This window comes from Colius striatus, chromosome 10, assembly GCF_028858725.1.
Source record: "Colius striatus isolate bColStr4 chromosome 10, bColStr4.1.hap1, whole genome shotgun sequence".
Lineage (NCBI taxonomy): Eukaryota > Metazoa > Chordata > Aves > Coliiformes > Coliidae > Colius > Colius striatus.
This window is the reverse complement of record NC_084768.1, coordinates 20,368,995-20,389,916: the sequence shown is the minus strand read 5'-3', so window position 1 is coordinate 20,389,916 and position 20,922 is coordinate 20,368,995. Positions and strand designations below refer to the sequence as shown.

At 48.9% G+C, this 20,922-nt stretch overlaps 1 protein-coding gene across 2 annotated transcripts in view; it reads right to left on the bottom strand.

Moving 5' to 3' along the window:
* Positions 1 to 20,922, bottom strand: part of TNR (tenascin R) — a 29,289-nt gene that overhangs the window by 2,217 nt on the left and 6,150 nt on the right. Inside the window, exons 5-19 of one of the 2 annotated variants that reach the window (XM_062003726.1) lie at positions 18,838 to 18,988; positions 15,906 to 16,175; positions 13,957 to 14,142; positions 10,829 to 10,918; positions 10,449 to 10,712; positions 9,545 to 9,811; positions 9,315 to 9,434; positions 8,665 to 8,808; positions 7,925 to 8,044; positions 7,245 to 7,388; positions 6,559 to 6,689; positions 5,424 to 5,556; positions 2,409 to 2,560; positions 979 to 1,075; positions 38 to 199 (exon numbers count right to left, since the gene is read on the bottom strand). In XM_062003726.1, coding sequence (XP_061859710.1) covers positions 38 to 199; positions 979 to 1,075; positions 2,409 to 2,560; positions 5,424 to 5,556; positions 6,559 to 6,689; positions 7,245 to 7,388; positions 7,925 to 8,044; positions 8,665 to 8,808; positions 9,315 to 9,434; positions 9,545 to 9,811; positions 10,449 to 10,712; positions 10,829 to 10,918; positions 13,957 to 14,142; positions 15,906 to 16,175; positions 18,838 to 18,988 — 2,431 coding nt within the window. The remainder of the gene's footprint in view (positions 1 to 37; positions 200 to 978; positions 1,076 to 2,408; positions 2,561 to 5,423; positions 5,557 to 6,558; positions 6,690 to 7,244; positions 7,389 to 7,924; positions 8,045 to 8,664; positions 8,809 to 9,314; positions 9,435 to 9,544; positions 9,812 to 10,448; positions 10,713 to 10,828; positions 10,919 to 13,956; positions 14,143 to 15,905; positions 16,176 to 18,837; positions 18,989 to 20,922) is intronic. The other variant, XM_062003727.1, reaches the window with a different exon arrangement.

Here is a 20,922-nt window from a genome sequence, read left to right as displayed (position 1 = left end):
AGGATTTCTCTACTACTTGTTAACAATGAGGTTGTACCTGAAGTGCCGTTGTAGTCCCCAATCCTCAGCTTGTACAGGGTCCGGGAGTCACCGATGGAGAACTTGTCGTAATAGGCATACGCTGCTTCCTGGCCGTCCCTCATGTCGATTCGTAACTCGTAGCGCCCTTGGGACGTGATCTTGTGGATGTTGTCCAAGCCTGGTGAGACAAACAGTGAGACACCCAGTGAGAGCCAGTGCCTGGATCCGCTCTGTGAGCAAACAAAAGAAGCTCTAGCCAAATAAAATGGCTGTGAGAAAGGGGAGTGAGGAGAGGAACAAAAGAGCAACAGCACTTCTGGTTAAGTCTTTGCCTCTCCTAGCACTGGTGAGATCCGAGTGCTCTGTCCCCACTCAAGCTTCATCTCCCTGTGGCTATGAGAGGTGGCTTCAAGGTCTAGGTTCAGCTTTCTTCATGCCCAGCTCATGCTTTTTGTGTTACTGTTGAAAGCCAGAGTGTGTTTAAACTGCAGGGCTGGCCTTGGCTCATGTTCAGGTTTTGGGGGAGCACATTTCATTTTAGAGCTGTGCTGGGTCTTCTGCTCACCCCTTTCCTACTTTCTTTTGGGCACCTGGTTTGCTGGCCAAGGCCAGGTGAGGTCCATGAGCTGTAGGTGCCACTAATGCAACCTGTAGTCATCCAAAGGAGGATGGTGGGTTTTGGTCCATGAAGATGCCCAGTGTACCCCATTCTGTCCTAGGAGGACCAAGGGAGCTAGGGACCTGCTGGCCTTTACAATGTGCTTTTATGTGGTGTGCCCACAAGTGACTTTTTAATATGTGGGGCAGAGAATGAACAATGGAAGGAAAACTGTCCAAGGGAAAGCACAGAGCAGTGAGGTGAAAGACAAGGAGCCAACAAGTGGCATAGGTTAGCAGCAAGTGTACAGGGAGCTTGGGCTTGACGTGCCGATGAAAGACAACTAGTCAAGGTCTTACCTAGCCAAAACTCATCTTCCAAGTTTCCAAAGCCAACCCGGTAATCTGCCCACTTCCGGAAGAAATCGGTCAGCCCGTTCTGCCGCCTCTGGAAGACCTGTGGTGGGAGAAGACAGAACAAAATCAGTGTGACGGAGAAGAGGGATGACCTCAACAAACACTGAGGCAGGTAAAATAAAGACAGTACTTTGTTTTTCCGTCATACCTTTCAGGGGAAAAAAATTGCAATCCCCATCCAGTTAGTGATAATTGCAGCAGTACAATTAATTCTTGGACAAAATGAAGAGATGTCTGATGATGTCCAAGGCAAATTAATGTTATAATAGGAATCATAGTATTGTTTTGGTTGGAAAAGACCTTTAACATCACCAGGTCCAACCAGTAACCTAACGCTGACAAACCCACCACTAAATCATGTCCCTTGGTACTTCAGCTACACGGCTTTTAAATATCTCCAGGGATGGGAACTCCACTCCCTCCCTGGGCAGCCTGGTACAGTGTCTGACAACTCTCTCAGGAAAAAAGTTCTTCCCAATCTCCAATCTAAACCTTCCCTTGTGCAACTTGAGGCCATTTCCTCTTGTCCTATCACTTTTTACATGGGAGAAGAGACCGACCCCCACTTCACTACAACCCCCTTTCAGGTAGTTGTAGAGAGTGATCATGTCTCCCTTCAGAAGGAATCAGCCTTCAAGCTTTCTGCCCTACCCAATGTGTAGTCCCTCTGGTTTTCTAGCAGATGATTCTGATTTTGGCTGTCTCTCTCTGTGATTCTGATTTTGGCTGTCTCTCTCTGTGATATCTAAGGGAATACTCTGAGGCATAATGAGATGGAAGGAAATTTCCTGGTTAAAATAACATCTGTGCTAGAAATCAGCATTTGAGGAAGCCCATTTCTTTTGTTTCGACTATACATCTAGTAGAGTTTTGTGTAATGCATGCGAACAAGTGTTTGACATGAATAAAATCAAAGCACCAGAGCATTATTTACTTAAACTGTCAGTCCATCTACTTCAAGATAAGCAGTATCAGTGCAATTCAAAAGCCAAACAGGCGTTTTCCTCTAAGATGCTCTTGTGCAGACCCAATCGGGAGGTGATGCTTGACACCCTCCTACTGCAGGCGGTGTGAATCATTCCCCATGAAAGCTATCGGCCATTAATTTCATTTCTAGAACAATAAATCAGCTTCACTCTCAGATTTTACTCTCCAGAAGCACAACAAACATGTCAAATAAATCAAAGGGCATTCCTCCAAGTGTAACTATTAGTACTGGAGCGTGAGCCATTCCCCATGGCGTGGGAAATGAAGCGTGCGATATTAAGCCTGCTGTTGTTCCCATGCAGAGTGGTGCTTGGTTTTGCTGGTAGGATGAGGCTGGCTTAATTTGCAATGGGGAGAGTATATAGGGCAGCCACATGGCTACTCACAATCCATCCTCCTCCGTCAGTGGTCATGTCGCAGTAGACCTGAACCCGCTGGCTGAGGTCCCCGTTGATGGAGATGGTGTAGACACCACTCAGCGTGTCTCCGTTCATCAAGTGCTGGGCGCAGTCCTGAGGGTTGGCAAAGACACGTCCACCTGCACAATTTAAATAAGCAGAGTGACACCCTTTCCATATGTCTCAGGCCAAACTGCTTATGATCCAGGAAAGGTCTAACTTGGCTTTGCTGTCCCAAGTTATTCTGTGAGACGGTGGGACTTTACATCTGCCAGAAACATCACAGGATTTGATGGGGGAAAAAAAAAGTATGTGTATATTAATTAATGTCCCATATGTCCTATATTGGAAAGGTGCATGGTAACATCACTATGAATGATGAGGGATGTCACTTCTTGGACCATCTTTCTGCACAGCGTTTGAAACCCTGGGGTTTAAGCCATCACCAGCATATTTAGACAGCTGTCAAAATACCAAAGCCTGTTCTCATCTCAGGATTGCCAGCTCCAAACAAGTTGTATGACTTTACTGATTCCAGGGAGATTCTCCTGATCCATGCCCTTGGAAATGATAATTGTCACTTGCAAACTGAACAGGAGTTGGGCTGTGTGAGATGCTAGAGACAGGCACTGTGGGCTGTGTGGCTGTGCTCCACCTGTCCTCTAATGAAGAAGAGTCTCACTTGGGGTTCAGAGTTTAAAAAGTCTTAGCTATGAGACCCCAGCAGTGTTAGGGTGTCAGCTCTGGGCTCATTTTATTTTCTCATTTAATGCAAAAGGGGGAAATACATTTTCTTTGCAGTTGGTGCATATCGATGGAGTAAATGAGTGCAGAGCTGGCGATGTGGCTTTCAAGGGCATCTTGGTTATGCACTGAGAAGGTATGAAGCATGTGCTCTGTGTGTCCATCATGACTGTGTGATGCCCTGTAGGACAACGGTACAGACCCTTGTCTGTGATCTCCTGCTCAAGTGTATCTCCCCCACCCTTGTCAGCTGAATACTTGGAGGTCACCCCTTTGTCCAAACATTGAGGAACCCATATTTTTTCCCATCTCCATAGCATAAGGTCTGGTGAGAGAGTGTTTGCATTTTATAGTATCCAACAATGAAAACTGCTTCAAAGACAACCACTTCAGGGTCCCTTGAGCTCTGCAGAGATTGCTTGTTTCTTAATTTATATTCATATCTTTAAGAACCAAGGAGACTTTGAAAGACATTTCAAACCACTATAAATTATAAATACTGTATCTGTTTCTTCCTTTTGTCCCATCTGTATACAATTCCCCAAGAACCTTATGCAAACATGAAACAAAGAGGCCGAGCTATTAATATGTCAGAGGGAATGGAAGAACCCCAGGATGTGTATTGAGTGAGCAGAAGGAAACAAAACAATTTCAATTAAGGCTGGCTTTTTTCTTTATGCTTTTTTTTCTTTTTTTGTTTTGGGTTTTTTACCATCTCCTCAAAGACAGGTCCTTGTTCTCTGCAAAGTGCACTGCCCAGACCCCAGTTCTCTGCTGAGGGATGCTGTCCATGGATTTAATTGATATATGGGTTAAGTGAGGAGAAACTGGTGTCTTGCTGATGCCTGTCTTTATCTTAAAAGAAAATGAAACCTATGTTTTGTTGCTGTAACATCTGGCAATGGTGTCTCTAATGCTGCTGAGGTCTGACATTTCTGTTTAATGGAAACAATGCTCTGCTTGCCTGACATGAGTGGTTTTCTGCTGCTTTATCCCCGTGCAGCCCTGTGCAGTTCCATTCCTGACTCCTCAACATCCTCAAAGACTACATGCACTTTTCCATCACCTGCCTGAATTGCACTGACTTTACGTGCCCGCCTAAGAGGCCAGAATAACAGGAAAGCCTGATCCACAACTACCTTAGAGAAGCCTTTTCTTTTTTTTTGTTGAAGTAAATAGTTTCTATTATCTCTTAAAAGCAGGTGAAGAGACTTTTGCATATAACTGGGATAAGGATGCATATCCACAGCAAATTCAGAGAAAACTCTCCTAATGGAGCTGGCAGAACAGACAGGAATTTTGGTGGATGTCATCTTCAAGCTTCTTAGTGCTTTTGAAGCGCAGAGGAAATGTAATTGGATTCAGAACTGAACAAAATGCACTCTGTCTGGTAAGTGTCTTGGCCCAGACAGGCTTTTCAAAGAGGGTGGGGGATGATATGCTTTGTATAGTTTCTAATGTGAATGGCTGTAAAGGATGGGGACAATGGTGACATTTTCATGCAAGCTGCATTCTGGTGAGCATAAGCACTTTGCGAGGGCTGCAGTTGCTGTGGGTGCCTGCCCTTTTATTTAGAAAGGAAATAATTCCCATTGGCTTATCTAGATTTAGAGGGGGAAGGAATAGTCTAAACACAGTCTTGTTGGCATGTTGGCTCTGCTGACTGTGACTCTACCAGTGGTGGTAGAGATGCACCTGCTTGATAGTTTCAGGGATGCTCCATCCCTGGAAACATTCAAGATCAAGTTGGACAGGGCTCTAAGCCATCTGATCTAGTTGAAGAAGTCCTGGCTCATTGCAGAGGGTTTGGACTAGATGATCTTTAAAAGGTCCTTTCCAACCATAACCATTCTATGGTTTGATGATCTTTGTGAGAGACTGGACTATATCTCTCCCCACTCATTCCAAGAGTTGATACATGCTGTTGATACATGTTCTTGAATTTTGTGTGGGCTTTTTTCCCTCTATTTATGTATTTGAGTATGGGCAAAGGCAAGGCAAAGGGCCTGGTAGGTAGTTCCTGCTCTGAAGCTTGAACCCCCTTGCCCTGAGCTGGATCTTGTGTTTGTATTACACATCTTTCAGCCATTAAATTTGGAGCAAAGCAGCACTGTAGGCCACGACAATACATACACCTTTCTGTGGATCATGGTGAAATGCTGCCTGAGGAGGCAAAGACCATAAAAGCAGTTCATGTCTACCAATACAGTATGTGGGCTAAGCCTGACCTGTCTGAGTGGCTGCAGCGCAAGTCCTCACCTGTGGTGAAGGTGGTGGCGATGGAGCCACTGCGCACGGCGTTTTGGGCAGCTTGCAGGCGCACCGTGTACTCTGTGGTCTCAGAAAGCCCCTCCAGGCGGATCCACGTGTCCTCAGCATCCACAATCAGCTCCTGTACATGGGTCCCAGAAGGAGGTAGACACCAAGAGCAACAGATGAGAAAAGCGATGGGGAGCCTAAAGAGCAAGCAAGGAGGGAAGGGAAGCGACAAACTACCACAGCCCTTGGTGCCTGGCCGAGGAGCATTGCGTGGCTGCTTACACCCCTGGACTGAGTCAACATGAGGTCAATGAATACATTCCACCTTTTGAGGTGGTTTAGATGGGAGAAAGCTAGTTGGTTTGAACACAGGAGATTTAAATGTTTGCAGTCTGTGTGCTCTATTTACTGACTCTGTTGAGGTCTACATGCCTTCAATACAGGGCATGACTGATTGCCCAAGCATCGCAAGGAGTAGAGCTGGCTAAACCTGGTTATCAGACAGATTTGACTCTGTCAATTCCTGTCACGTTGATTTTTCTGGCTGTCAGCCAATGCCACACAGCATTATATTGAACCCCTTCTGCAAAGCTATTATCCTTTGGCTGCTGCAAACCAGTCACACCAGCAAAGGAAACAAGACTATTTGTGGTGACGTATATCTGATAGCATTTGTAACAGCTCTTCCAGACAGGCCGATATGGACACACTTGTTAGATAATCAAATATATTGTATTGTGGGATTAATTAGCTGTCTGTACCTATCTGCCTTTTTTCCAAGAAGGGCAAACGGTATTTTCAGCATCCCTGTTTGCAGGGTCATTTTCTCCTCTCTCAGCTTGCTTGTGTTTCACAAGTTGTGAATTTCCCCTGTTTCTCCAAACTTCCCAGGCACGGCCTCTTTGTCCAGGCCTGCAGGTGTGCATAGAGATTTTGCCCTAGGCAATCCTTTCCTGCTTTTCCCACTTGTTTATCTAAAGTGTTGCTTATGTAGAAGGTAACTTCTGGTCTCCTGGACTTTCCCTGACCTGATGAGCATAATGCTTTTGCTTTGTTGGGTTTCTCCTGCTCATTTTTCTGCAGTCACATTATTCCTAGACTTCATGAGCCTCTTTCTTTGCGAGGACTCACTCACCTTCCGGCTGCCGTCGGTGGATCTGTAGGTCATGACATAGTTCTCAATCTCTCCCACAGGAGGAACCCAGGAGAGCAGTGCACTCCGTCGAGTGACTTCACTGGCAGTCAGATTTGTTGGAGGATCCAAAACTGCAAGCGTGGACAGGGACCCAGGGAAGTACAACTTCTCACACACAAACAACCCAGCCCACTTCCTGACTCACTGCACTGGGATTCAACCTTGCAGCCGCCCTGAGCTACAGCCCGAAGCCCATCCTTGCCCTCAGTCTCCAGACTCCATCTGCCATGCTGAGCCCTCAAAAAATCCTCCTCTATCTGAAAGGTAACAGCTCTGAAATTCATGTGTTGTGGGGCTTACCAAGCTTCTCATAAGTAAGTGTTGTAGTGCTCTTCTTGACTATGGCCTTGGGCAAGAAAAAGGCCTGGTCAAACGTCTTCTGAGGAAACCACATCCAGGGGAAATCAAAGAAAAGGATGGCTGAATGTTCAGAGAGTGATAAGTATGCTTGTGATTAAAATTCTGTTCTTGTGTTGTGCCCAGTACTAGTATTTGGATGTCCTTTTGGCACTTCCACACCCACATGTATGTAGTGGGCTTTGGCTCAGCCTTGCTAGCTGCTTTTCCTGGGGTGGGTGTATGGCTAAGGGCACCTAACAGGCAGTGTGGGAGGGGATTGTACGTACGAGTTGTGAAGTTGGTGCTGATGGTCTGGCTGGTGAGAGGCCCGTTGGTGGCGTACATAGAGACTGTGTAGGTGGTACTGGGCAACAGGTTGGTCAGCTGGTACTCCTGGTTGATTCCATCCACGAGAATTGTTTCTCCTTCAACTGTAAGCCAAAAGAGATGAGTTAGGGTAGATGTTAAAGGTGGTCCTCCAGAGTGTATCTATGGGTATGACCTCATGAACAAGAAGCACTTGTTTTGCTGAAACACCAGGAGTGCAGCAGCTGAGCTGTAATGGTGGTGTTTGGTCTACAAGATGGTCTTATTTTTCCCACATTCCTTATGTTTTCCTGATACCTTATTTCTCTTAAGTAGTGGGTTTCATTACTATGCACCAAGTGTGATGGGTACTTGCTTGCCCCTGGGCTGCTACTGGTGGAACAGTTAACAAAACAGGAGGGTCCCAGTCCCCTCCAGTGTGGACAGCCATGCTCTGAGGCTTAGTGGGGGTCAGGGGAAAGCATGTACCATGGGCCATGCGAGGGAGGAGCTGGCATCTGGGAATAGGGTACAGCCCTGCCAGCTGCTGCCTTTCTAAAGCAAGGGCTCCTTCCCTGCTCCCTCTGTGGAAGGCACCCGCTGAGCCCTGGGCTGTGGGGTGGGGAAGAGGTGGGAGTGAGCTGAAATGGAGCCCGTGTACCTGCGCGGCGGGTGAGGACGAGGACATAACTCTCCACATCCGACAATGGCGGGTTCCACTGCAGTAGAGCCTCAGTGGGGGTGACGTTGGTGGCTGTGACTCCCAAGGGGGCATCCATGGCTGCATGGCGGACAGAGAATCAGAGGCATTAAGAGACTGGGCTGTGAACTGGAAGAGCTTGTAGACCATTTCTCCTGGCCCTGCCTTGCCACTCAGGCACATGTGCCTGCAAAGGCGTTATTGTTGTCCTAGCTGGAGAACAGAGGTGTCATAGCTTGAACTACTCTGCTACCTGGGCTTCTCATCCACTGTTTTCCTGACTCACAGCCTGGGATATTAGGGTTTGGGGTATTTTTTTAAGGTTTTGAAGAGTCTGGAGATGGTAGAGGGTTTTATTTTTGCAGCAGATGCTGTTTATGTCAGAGCTCTTCCAGGGATTATTTCTGGAAGTCTGTACTCCCTTTAGGAAAGGTTGCTATAGCTGCTCCCCCATGCCTGCTGAACAGATTTATAACACCCCTCCACAACTACCCATGCACATTTGGGAAAAGCTTTGCTTAGACATACTTCAAAAGTCCACATTGGGTGCTTGTGAGCCTCACTTTTAATCTCAAGCTTGCATCAAATCCAGCTTGCTCTCAGCTACCTGGTAGCTAGTGCAAGCTGGGGCTGCCAGCCCTGCCTAGGGCTGGACCTGGCACTGTTTGGTTGCTGCCTGCCCACCAGGAGCTCCTTCCCACCTGTGTACACAGTGATGGAGACCACCTCGCTCTCCTCCCGGCCCCGCACAGTCTTCATCGCAATCTCATACTTGGTGGCAGGTTGCAGGTGCTGGAGGGCGTATTCAGTGGCATCACGGGCGATGGCAGTGCTGTCTGTCCTCCCTGTGGGGACAGAGCCAAGAGATTTGGCATCGTGGCTGGCCTGGAATACCAGAGGTGCTTGGGTGGGGAGAGCAAAGCCACAAAGCCTCCTGAGGACTGATACTGGGCGTAACTGGGTTTTGTGCCCACAGGTGAACACCTGTGTGCCCATCACTCTTCTGGCTCAACCTTTTCAGCATCGTAGACAAAACTGGGGCCAAGGCAGAGGAGCCAGAGGAAGTGGGTGAGGGAAGTGGGATTTCAGGAACAAGTCCTCAATTAACCATCCCCAGGGAGGGTACACTGTAGGGGGTCACTCCCTGTGCCCCTCTGTGCCAAGTTGGCCCTTGACTGCAGTAGTCCCTGCCCATCTTCATTCCAGACACCTCATCTTTTGTGCCCACTCAATCCATCTCAGCTATGGGTGGCTTTGCCTAGGGCACTGGGATGAGGATGATCTGGTAGCTTAGAGGGAGGATTAGCAGCTGTGAGCTCAGGGCAAGAACAAGAGTGATGTGACCCGTCACCTTCATCAGCACGGTAGGATATTCTATAGTAGTCGAAGGCAGCGATAGGAGGGCTCCAGTAGACCACCATGGACTCCTGGGTGACATTGCCTACCCTGAGGTCCTTTGGCGCATCGATTCCTGGTGAGATGGAGCAGAAAGAAAAGCTGTGGGAGGCAGGTCCACTCCCTGTCCCCCTGCCCGCCCTTCTGGTGGGGTCCCATGCCCAGAGGGATGTGTTCCCAGGATACCTGTCGTGATGGAGCCCATGACAGGCTCAGAACTGATGGCACCATGCACGGCCACCAATGACACCAGGTACTCGGTGGATGGCTGCAAGCCCGTCAGGCTCGCATGCCTGCGGCTGCCGTCAAGTGTGACCTGCTGCACCTCGGCCTCGTCCCGGGGGCTGTAGGTGAGGACGAGGCGGTCTGCTGGTGGGGATGGGTCGCTCCATGTGACATTCACACTGGAAGATGTCAGCTGGGAGAAGTGAAGCTGTGTGATGGGCCGGACACCTGCAAGATGGAGAGAGGAGATGCAGCCTGAGCTATCTTCAGAATCCCAACCATCTGCAGACCCCAGCTGCCACGTTGTTCCCAACACTTGTATGGGAAATACCCAAGAAAGGTGGCAAAGGTGGAGCTCTGGGCTCTCTATTGATCTGAAACTGTGCTGGAATTAAGAGGCAGAACCAGGAGGGGGAAATAGTGCTTTTCTCATCTCTGCCTGCAAACACCCTTCCGTCTCAGACCCATGTTGTGGGTGATGGGAATGGTATGGCTTGTCTGGGCTTCTCAACTGCATGGTTTTCACTCAGAGGTCCTTCTTAGGTCTCTCAAGGCTTCATTTCTCTTTCTTATGGACATACAGACTACCATGATAACAGAGGACAGCATGAGCTGTTTGTTCCCCCAATCCTGCCTTGTTAAGTGCTCAGTGCTGCTGGTGAAGGGGACAATGCACACACAATGGCACAGCCATCCTCCTTCTGAGGTCCACAGGGCTGTTCCCACATGGATGTATTGCCCTCAGCTCACATCCCCATCCCCACCTCAAGACTTTTGGCGCTGGGACACAGCAGGTTGACAGAAGTGCCAGTGTGGGGTGGGGTGGTCTTTGCCGTTGGCCCGCTCGCACTTTGTCTTTCTCTACCTGTGAAGGCATCCACGGTGGCCTCCAGGCTCTGCTGACGTCCCCTCTCAGCAATGATGGAGATGGTGTACTCCGTCCCAGGCTCCAGCTCTGAGAGGGTGAGCTGTGACTCGTCCCGAGGCACTGTCACTTCAGAGGCCATCCCCGAGGCGGGAGTGAAGGTGATACGGTAATGGTCAATGGGACCCATGGCTTTGGTCCAGGCCAGCGAGATGGACGTCTCTGTGGAGGCTGTCACCAGAAGATCCCGGGGGCTGTCAAGCTCTGTGGGAGAGGGTTGGTGCAGACCTTTGTCCCCATGCATGAACTGTCTGTCCCATGGGGACATCTGAGCCACAGGAGCCAGCTATGCTTGGAGCACGCCATGAGGCCAAACTCACCCGTCCTGGCGTTCATGGTTGCTGGCACGCTCTGCTGGCTGTCCATCACAGCTGAAATCCCGATGCCGTACTCTGTCCCCGGCACCAGATCTGCCAGGGGGTGCAAAGGACAGGAAAGGACGTGAGAGCAGCATCTGGCTGAGTGGCCCCGAGGCCCAGGCTGGTGATGGCAGAGGGAAACCTCCTGAACATCCCTGGGGCAAGCAGCCCTCCCACAGGTCAGCAGTTGCTCTGTGTGTTGCAGAAGAGCTGAGCCTTTTCAAAAAGCTCCATGGATGCTTTTGGACAGGGAATTTGGATTATTCTAGCTCTGCAATAAGCAGTTTTGAGAAGTTGTTGCTGAGGTCTTCTGTAACTGCTGGCACTGAGACAGAATTTGTGTATATGTATGTGAGCTGAGATGGGAATGATAAAGTAGCTATATTTGTTTCCAAAGTGATTCAACACCAAATATTGTCACAAGGCTGGTGTCTCAAAGAGAAATAAATTATGCAGAGTAAATGAAATGCACATTAATTAGGAAAGATGCAGTCTTTCTGCGAGCTGAATCAAGTGCCACATCTTGGAGTGGATGTATCCTGTGGTGCCTCACTCAAAGGACATGGGAATTGAGTTCATCCAGCTCTTTTTCCATGCACCTCGTGCTGATCTTTGTTTTACTTCTGTAAAGCATCTCCTGCCTCTGCTTAGCTGCTGGCAGATTTATTCCCCTCCTCCTTATACTTCATGATCTTTCCCACAGGGTTAGAGAAAGTCATAAAACTTCCAGTGCAGCCTCATCCTGCCTTGCCAAGGGGCAGCATCCCCTGAAGCCACCAAAACCTTCCTCCCCAGGAGAGAGGGAAACCCTCATCCCCCTTTCTCTCCTTTTGCTATGGTGCAGTCTTAGTGCTAGGTGGGAGATGGACCCCCATTGTCTCTGCCCAGTAAGTCTCTCAGGTGTCCTGAAAAGGAGAAGAGCCTGGTAGGAAGGGGAAGGAGAGGGAATGAGCAGGAGCATATAAAACGATTCCTTTTCTCTCCCAGTGCTTTTGGTTAGAGCAAAATTATGGATATTTCTGTGCAAATGCTGATTTTGAAGAGAGACATATGGGGCAGGGCAAGGCTTGCTGTATTTTTAAGCTTAAATCTTTGATTAGCTGTGCTCAGCCCCGCTCCTCACTTTTCCTGCAGGCAGATGAAGGCGGCTGGAAGAACTGCTGATTGCTTTTGTGTGTGGATCCCAACAAGTCCCAGGTGGCTGGAAACCCATCTTGATGGGCTTTGCACCATGTGCAACAAGATTTTGAGGACAGGGCTAACGTGTGTAATGGAGCTATGGGAGAGCTCAAGTACCACCCACACTATGCCCATCCTGGCTTTCTGGGGTATTTTTTCCCAGCAGAATGGTTTTTGGGTTATTTTCTGTTGTGATTATATTTTTATTATATAGTTGTTTGTTTATTACCTATTACCCTGGGAACTAGAAGCTCTGCACTTAGGTGATGATGGAGGCACTATATAAAAATCACTTACTGCTATTGACTTAAGCCTCTGCGTCTCTGGAGCTTGCTCTGGAGGGGGAGGTTCTCATAGCCTTGCCTGAGCCTGGTAGAGGCTTGGCAGCTTTTTCTATTTTTATTGAGAATAACAAGAGCCTTCAGGCTGCCACATCCCCAAGGCAAGCTCAGGCTCTGCCATGGGTGTCATGGCAGTTTGGATCATTGGAGTAGTATTGCAACACGGAGGGGAATTTGTCCTATTTATTACGCTTCTCACCTAGAAAGGCAGTAAATGTCCTAGAGGAAAGCTATCAGGTGGCCAGCATTGGGTCTCTGATTTCATCCCATTTCTTCATGTGTGTCCTCCTCATGAATGCAGCAGAAACTCTCACTAATGTTTTTCTACTTTCCATATATGGTGAGTGTCAGGAGGTTGGGACATCCCTTTTTTCTATGGTATCTAGCAACAGGACAAGGGGTGATGGGATGAAGCTGGAACACAAAAAGTTCCACTTAAACATAAGAAAAAACTCTCTCACTGTTGAGGTGAGGGAGCCCTGGCACAGGCTGCCCAGGGAGGATGTGGAGGCTCCTTCCCTGGAGGTCTTCCAGACCTGCCTGGACACGTTCCTATGCAACCTGATCTAGGTGAACCTGCTTCTGCAGGGGGGTTGGACTGGATGATCTCTAAAGGTCCCTTCCAACCCCTACCATTCTGTGATTCTATGATATACCACATTTTTTCAGGCTAGCTGCTCTAATTGCTCTCTGCCTCCAGCCTTCCTCGTGACTCGGTGCTGCTGTGCCTGTAACTTCACATTTGACTTTCCCACTGAATTTACTCCTATAGTTCCATATAGCAGAGGTGCTTGAGCCTTCTTTGGGCCAAGGACATCCCAGAAGGGCAAAGATGATCCCTGTAGAAGAACTTGTTCTGCCATACTGAAGAAGTTCAAGCTGAGTGATTGATGTTTTTTGCATGCATGTAAGTCAGTGTTTTCTCTGCTCAAAGAAAAAAGCCAGTGGAGCTGTAATTTGTCAGGCAAGCAGTTGTAGTTGTACAAAAAAGGAAACCAGCTCACACAGTACTTTGCTGTGTTGCTGCAAAAGGTGTTTGGGACATTCCTGGCAACGGGAGGTGGGTGGTGTTTGCAGCCCCCGGTGGTACCCCCCATGCTGGCCTGAATAACGTGCTGCTTGAAGGACTTGCTCAAAAATAGTGTCTCTGGATTTGTGTCTACTTTGTGCCTGATTTGTAAAAAAGCAATGAACTTGGGCAGCCTGGCTCCCCACCACTGCCTACGGCGCAACAATGCCTGCGTCTCTTTCCCAGCAAGGAAAAGAAAGAAGGACAAAATAATATTTTCCTGTAGATTATCCTAAGAAGTCTTTCTCTCCCCATTTCTCATTTTGTTCCTTGCCAGCTCTACTTGGCACCTGGACAGACCCTTGCTGGAGATGCATCACCTGGATGTGCATCACTTGGAGGTGCATCGCTCACTTCCAGCACCCAAATCCGGACCCTCAGAGGTGAAAATGAGCTTTCTCCCAAGGGAAATCTTCTGCCCAGTAACTAGTAAAGCCTCAAACAGCCTCAAATATGTGCCAGCATAAGAACAACTGAAGGGCACATAGGTGCATGCATACCTGCAAGGGTGGCCCGAGTGGTGGGACCAGTGTCGCGTGGCACCAGGACTTCGTGGTAGTGCTCCCCGGCCAGGGTGCTGTAGACCACCCTGTAGCTGTGTGCCTCAGCCTCGCTGTTGTCCCAGGCGAGCTCGAGGCTGGCGGGTGTCCGGGAGCCCACCCGCAGGTTCTTGGGGGCATCGATCTCTGCGCAACACAAGGGAGAGAGGCACCGTCTCACCGCCGGGCACTGGGAACACACCCCGTCACCTTGGCTCGGCTAAACAGCAGCGAAGAGGCTACCTGACTGTGATGCCCATGAGGTCCCATGTGCTGTCCCCCTTCCCTGGGGCATATTCCCACAGAAAGGGCTGGGACGTGTGCTCTCGCCTCCTGCTCAGCACAGTTGGGAGATGCCAGCCACGAGACCGATGCAAGTGCTGGGGCATTCACAGCATCCCTCAGTAAGTTGCTTCAGGAGCTAATTGCATGTTATTTGAAAAAGTGTTTTCCCTCTATCTTGTAGTAAGGGAAACTGAGGCAGCGTGCTCAGGAGAAGGGCTCTGTAGCAGTCACGTGTTGGCCTGAACTGCTCTTAGAAGAACCTCAAGCATCTTTACACGCTCATTCACACTCAGACGTGGCGCAGAGGGTTTGTTTATTACTGCTGCTGAGGCTGTTCTGGTTTGCACAGTAAGCCTCTCTGGGGAGCGACATGTTGATGCTGGGCAGGGGCTGGGAGCCAGCAGATGAAGGGTAATTACTGCTCCTTGACAGGTCTGAGCCTAGGAGGGGCTTTTGTATGTTGCCTTTTAGAAATAAAGCAAGGAAGGCCAACGCAGCAAAGCAGTCAGGGTGAATATCTCATCCAAAATATTTATCTATAGAGATACATACACACACACACACGATTCACACTCCGCAGTTATTGTAGTTGGAGCCTGGTATCCACCAGGAACGTACACAAGTAATTTATATACCACAGACGAGCACTGAAATGAGCGCTCTACCTTCTCCTTTATGGCATGCTAAATTAAGCTTGTTAGCTATCTGCAGGCTTAACATTAATTAAAGTTTTACTGAGCAATTAGCATATTCAGAGAAGATATAAAACAAGATAACCATGTTTCTGACCGGGCTGCTTTCAGCCTCTTGACTTGCTGATTCCTCAGGTGAGGCATCTGCCTTGGCTCTTGGTGCTGAAGGGGAGTGAGCATCGCCTTGAATTCAGATCTGTGCTTGTGGTTTGGGTGCTTTTGAGAATTGGACATTGATATTGGACAGGTGCTATTAAGAGTGTAAACTGCTGGATTTTAAAGATTTAGCCATGGGTGCAAGCTAAGCTGTGAGTCTGAACAGGCACTGAAGCTGATGAGGATGTGTGTCCTAGGCAGCTGCAGGTTCAGCTTTGATACGGCAGCAAGATGTGGCCGAAGTGGAGTTCACTTGGGAGTTCTCATCTAAATACAAGTTTTTGAGTCATCTGCCTGTTTGCTGACATCCAGGCTCACCTTGGCTGCTCTGGGGACCATGTGAGCATCCCCGTGGGGCATGGGGCATAAATAAGGCCTGTTGCACTGGAGGTTTAGGGACCAAACAGAAACATAGGCACTAGTGGAGGGGGTTTTCAGGGTGTATGTTTGTTCTGCCTTGCTCTGCACCAGGACTGTGATGAGTTGTGAGGCACCTGCATTCAGGTGTCTCCATTGACACCTGCACCTTAACCATCATGTTTTCATTGTGCTGCTTCCTTGCAGTACAGCGGATTAAACCCCAGCTTGCTCGTGCCAGGGGAAAACCAGACACCACCAAATCCCAGGTTGCAAAACCCCCTTGAATTGGCTCCAGATATGCAAAACCCAATGCTGTTGCAGGACAGCCCATCTGCAGACTGCAGCAAGCCATCTATCCCCTGCTTGCTGTAGGCTTAACAATTCCTGCCAGTTGTCCCAGCAAAGGCAGCTAGCTACCTGTCGTGAACTGGGCGAGGGCTGGCCGGCTCTCGTTGGCACCCCGGAGGGCACTGACAGCGAGGTGGTAGCGGGCGCCGGGGCGCAGGGCCTGCAGGGAGTACTGGCTGAGGGGGGGCTGCAGGCGAAAGGTGGTCCTCCCGCCCTCCCCGTCCTCCAGCCCGTACTTCAGCAGGATGGCATCCACCTTGGCGCGCGGTGGTGTCCACTCCACAAAGGCCACTGTGTCGGAGACGTCCCGCACCAGGATCTGCGTTGGGCCGTCGATGACTGTGGAGGAGAGAGGGAAACGGGCACCTGTTATTTTGGGAGAGTTGGATGGGGAAAAGGTGGCAGCTCTGAGGATACTGGCTGCAGGAATGCTTCAACCCAACCTTTAGAGTGGCCTGAATTAGCAGCAGGGGACAAGGCAGAGATGTGGCATGGGCAAGAGATGTGACTCCTCATCCCAAGGTACTCGGGGGGGTTTGGTCCTCATGGAGTGGGTTCCCAGACACTTGTCCCAGTCTTCCAGTTCTTTCCTGAACCCTCTTCACTTCACTGCTGTCTCTCCCGAGCTGTGGACACCAGAGCAGGACCCAGCAACTCTCCCACAGATGCCCATTGCAGCTACTGTGCAACTCTTGCCCTTCTCTTGAGCTGGTTGTTGGCAACACTCCCTCCCTCCCTCCCTGGCTTTTTCAGGTGGCATCTCCCAGGATAAAACCTCCTACATCTAACTGCAGTCCACTTTCTTTGCTCCTAGATAAATGCTCATACTTCATGATGCACTGGAGAACACACAGTTTTCCTTTGTGCCCAACTATTCAAGACATTTGAGCTGCTTTTGTCGATGATGTCCTTCCACTCAATTTACTCTTTTCTGAGCTTTTCTGTCACTGGTAAAATTTATCAGCAGTGATATTATGTCTTTTGAAAGGTGTTGACAATGTGTTAAATAACGTGGGGCCAAGGACTGATCCAAGCACTGAGAACTGAGGAATGTCTCTAGAAATGTTCCTGCCTCTGTGCCAGCTCCTGGTTTGTCGTCAAGCTGAGGGATCGGCTCTGAAAGCTGTTGATGTCTTAGCAGCAGGGAGAGAGGAGAAAATGCAACTGCTCTGGTGAGTCTTCATAACTAGCTGGAACCGGGGCTACGATCCACCAGACCTTCTGAGATACAGGGATTTTAGTTAATTTCACACCAGGGACCTACTGTCAGACCATTTTGGACATTTCTGCTTTCTTTTGCAGAGAATGAGGCCCTTTCATCCACTGCATCCCCCAACATTCCACCTCTGGAAAACATGTGCTTAAGCCTGGGTTGTGGATACCTTGAGCCCAGCAGGACCTAATGGCTGCAGGGGTGAAGGGATGGGCCCAGCCTGGCCATTGCTCCTGTGCCATGGCAGTGTTGATGCATGGAGCTTGCTGGGCAGCCTGTTTTATCACTTACATGATCATAAGTGGGTGAAAAAAACAACACTATTTCTGTAATTCAGGCTATACTGCTTGCAAGTACATCTAATATACTAAATATATTAGAAGGCAATGCTGTATCATAAGGATTTACAGAATGCTGCACCCCAGGGTGGGAAGTTCTGTGGGAGCTGTGTGTGGGCAGGGGCAGGAAGGACCAGAGGGGTTAGAAAAAAAACATATGGGGGAATTGAGAGAAGTAGAGTGACGTCTGGGAGCAAAACAGGAATGGGTAAGGGAGGACAGCTGGGAAGCACAGTGTTTAGGTAGGAGCTGAGTGTCCAGCCTGACAAGGACCAGGTCATGCTTATCCAAACCTTGAATCTCCAGCTGCCTGGTGTTGTCCAATCACCCAGGTGATGCAGGGGAGCATCAAGTTCTACTTAGCTGTGCAGCATGAAACCGTGCCTTTGCTGCTCAATCCCAGCACAAGGTGTTGACGCAGAACAAGGTTGATGAGGCAAGGCTACGGGGGTGCCACAGAGGAAGGCAGATACACCAGCACAGAGATGGCTCCATGGAGCAAAGAGCTGGGAGCCCACCACTCCATCTGCACTCCCCTTGCAAAGATCAGCCACTGAGTTAGAAGTGCCAGCCTCTGGTTTTTTTGACTTCCAAAGGAAAGGAATATCTGGGCTTGACCAGGAGATGTCTCTGTTAAGCCACGTCTTGCTGAGCGCAGAGGCAAAGCGGGAGGAGAGGAATGTGCCAAGGAAGCTCAGAGCTGCAGCAAGCTGCTGCTGGGGGAGGGATCCTCCCTTTGCTCTCACCGTTACCTCAAATCAGCAGCCTGGAGAGAGCATCACCTTGTTATAATCCTCCGGCAGCTATTTAAGTGCTGTTTCCGTTTACAACAGCTTGGATGGACGTAAACGTCTGCCTGGCTGCCAAGGCAGGCTGCAGCAGGTCTGGCATGGAGAGCCTCTTCTCCCCATTGCCATGTCTCCTTCAGTGAGGAGAAGACCCAGTTGGGTTTGTTGTAGCCTACGAGATGGATTGATGACTGTCTGAATGAACTGATTAGGAGGGATGTGCTGTTGCTCCTGGCTCTCTGCCCTGCTGCCTGACTTGCCTGAATTGGTGGGATTACAGGGCATTTACTTGCACAAAAGCAGGAGAGAAAAGCAGTCTGTTATATATGAATAGGCAATACATTTATGGAGAAGTTTCATGGGGGCATCCAACCTCCAAAATGTGAGATTAGTGGAGAAGGGGAATTTATCCAGATGTATAATAAAAGCAGACCTGAGCCTTTGCTCCCAACCCCATTAACCTCGACACGGTTTCTGTGCTCCCAGCAATCCAGAAGGGACAAACTACTGCATGTTGCTGCAATGGACCTGTAGCTTGGGCAGTTGAGTGGTGCTAATTTTAACCCTGCCCATGCAGTAGCAGGCTACTGTCACTGATGGGACCTTATTTTGGGGACCAAGCTCAGGGCACTGCCATGCTGCCTGGGGTCAGGCTCACTCACGGGTTGAGACGCTGTCGGAGGCGGGAGGGCTCCTGGCTTGTTCCTTCAGGGCCACCACGGTGACAGTGTACTCTTCCCCCGGCTTCAGTCCTGTCTGGTTGAAGGTGGTGACGGTGCTGGGGAGCTGAGCAATCACACCGCCCTCATTATTCTGCCAGAGAATGGAAACAAGCATTAAAAAACACAACCAAAAAAAGTAGTTTGGGGGACTTGATGCATGGAGGGGAGGTGACCCTCACATTGTGCCCTTCCACATCCAGCCCTGCTTCCCTAAGTTGTGTCCTTGCTCTGGCACATCCTACCCATGGAGGTGCAGAAACCCAGGATGAAGTCACCCGTTAAGTGTGGAGCACATACATTGTTGGGCTGAGAAATCCTCCCCCAACCCTTCTTGCCTCTGCTCCACTCCCCCCCCTCCCCCCCTTCTGTATTTTGACATCTGTGTGTCTGATATTTCCAGAAGAGGAAAGATACTGAAACCAAAGCCTAGGCTAGACTCCTTTTCCCTGCTCTTCAGGTGCCAGAAGCCTTCTGCTGTTCATGTATAGATACGAAACTCTAAGGTCTCTATTTTGCCATCCATTGCTTTTAAGTATCTTTATTAAACTCATTATGCTTTGTGGTTTTGCTCTGAAAAGCTGTAAGGCTTTATGCAACTGCAAATGTCACCTTTCCTGACAGTGTTTGGACAAAGGATCTTTTCTTGCCGCTGTCTTCACTAATAACATGCTAAACAAATCTTTGCGCATAGCTCTCAATTCATATTCATCTCTTTTCTCATTAAACAGGAAATCTTCCATTTTAGCCATGAATTGCCATCTTACCTTTCCTAATTTTCTCTCCTAAATCTATCTTTGCTTCATCTTTTTCCCAGCAGTAGATGGGTAATCCCCACCTGACCCAGCGTTTGAGGGGTGAGAGCATCATGGGGACCAGGGAAGGAGGGTTGCTCTGGGGGAGGGTGTGAGCATGCTCGTGGGGGGGACTCAAGACCAAATTAGCACTCTCTCAATCAATTTTTGAGATGATGAGGCAAGCTCAATTTTGCCTGGAAGGGTTATTCACAATGATGTTGTTATAACTCTTTTAGCCTCTGGGACTAGGTATTCAGGTTTATTTGGGATGTGGCAATGGTTTAGCATTTGCCCAAGTGAGCGTTGCTTCCAGGCAAATCCCTCTGCCTTATTTTTGGAGAAAAACTAGTGATGGAGACTTGGCAGGGTCCAATTTCAGCAGCTGGCAGACAGGAGCGTGACTCTGCGTTTATGGCACAGGCCCTTGCGCTTGACTGACAGATGTAGGAAGTTCAAAGCCCAGTGAGCTACATTACTTCCCTGCCCCAAAAGCCTGCATCCAGGAACAGCCATCGTTTTGCACCATATCTCTTCCTTTTAATCCCCAAATGTTTCTGTGTGGTTTTAATTTTTAGGCTTAAAACCATGAATGAGGGCCAAAGGTTTGTATTTTGGGGCTGGCTTGAGAAAAAAAAACTATTGTTGTTGACCCTGTGGGGAGAAGTTTGCTGGTGATTCCTCACCCTACAATGGATATTATGCCCATTTATCTGCTTTGGGGGCATACTGTTGAGCTTAATTCCTGAGTATCAGTGAAATGTTTCAACAGCAGCTAATTTTTTGCCACCAAAAGCTCTTCCCTGATGCTGCCGTATTGTTTTGGTTTTCCTCCTGGCAGTGAAAGAAAATTATCCCCTGGTTTATACCTGTAGTACCTGAACTTTGACTTCCAACACAATTTGCATGGGGATGTACCCAAAATTGCACCCAGATTCTTGCAGCCTTTTTGGAATGAGGAAGTGAGTTATTTAAAGCAATTGGGCCCTTGCTTTGTGCTGTATAATGATACATTTAAGAGCATTTAAAACTTCAGGTCCAAGTTCTGCAGTTCTCTACTGCCCAGAGATGCCTTTGACTGCAGCAAGGGTTTTGTACAAGTGAAAACATCATAATTGAGCCCTTAATCAGCATTTCTTGTCCTGCTGGGGCTTGAATGCTCTTGTAAAGAGGCTCCATATACAATTGGAGCTATACTTACAGCTAAATGATGTAGAAATTATGAATATAGATG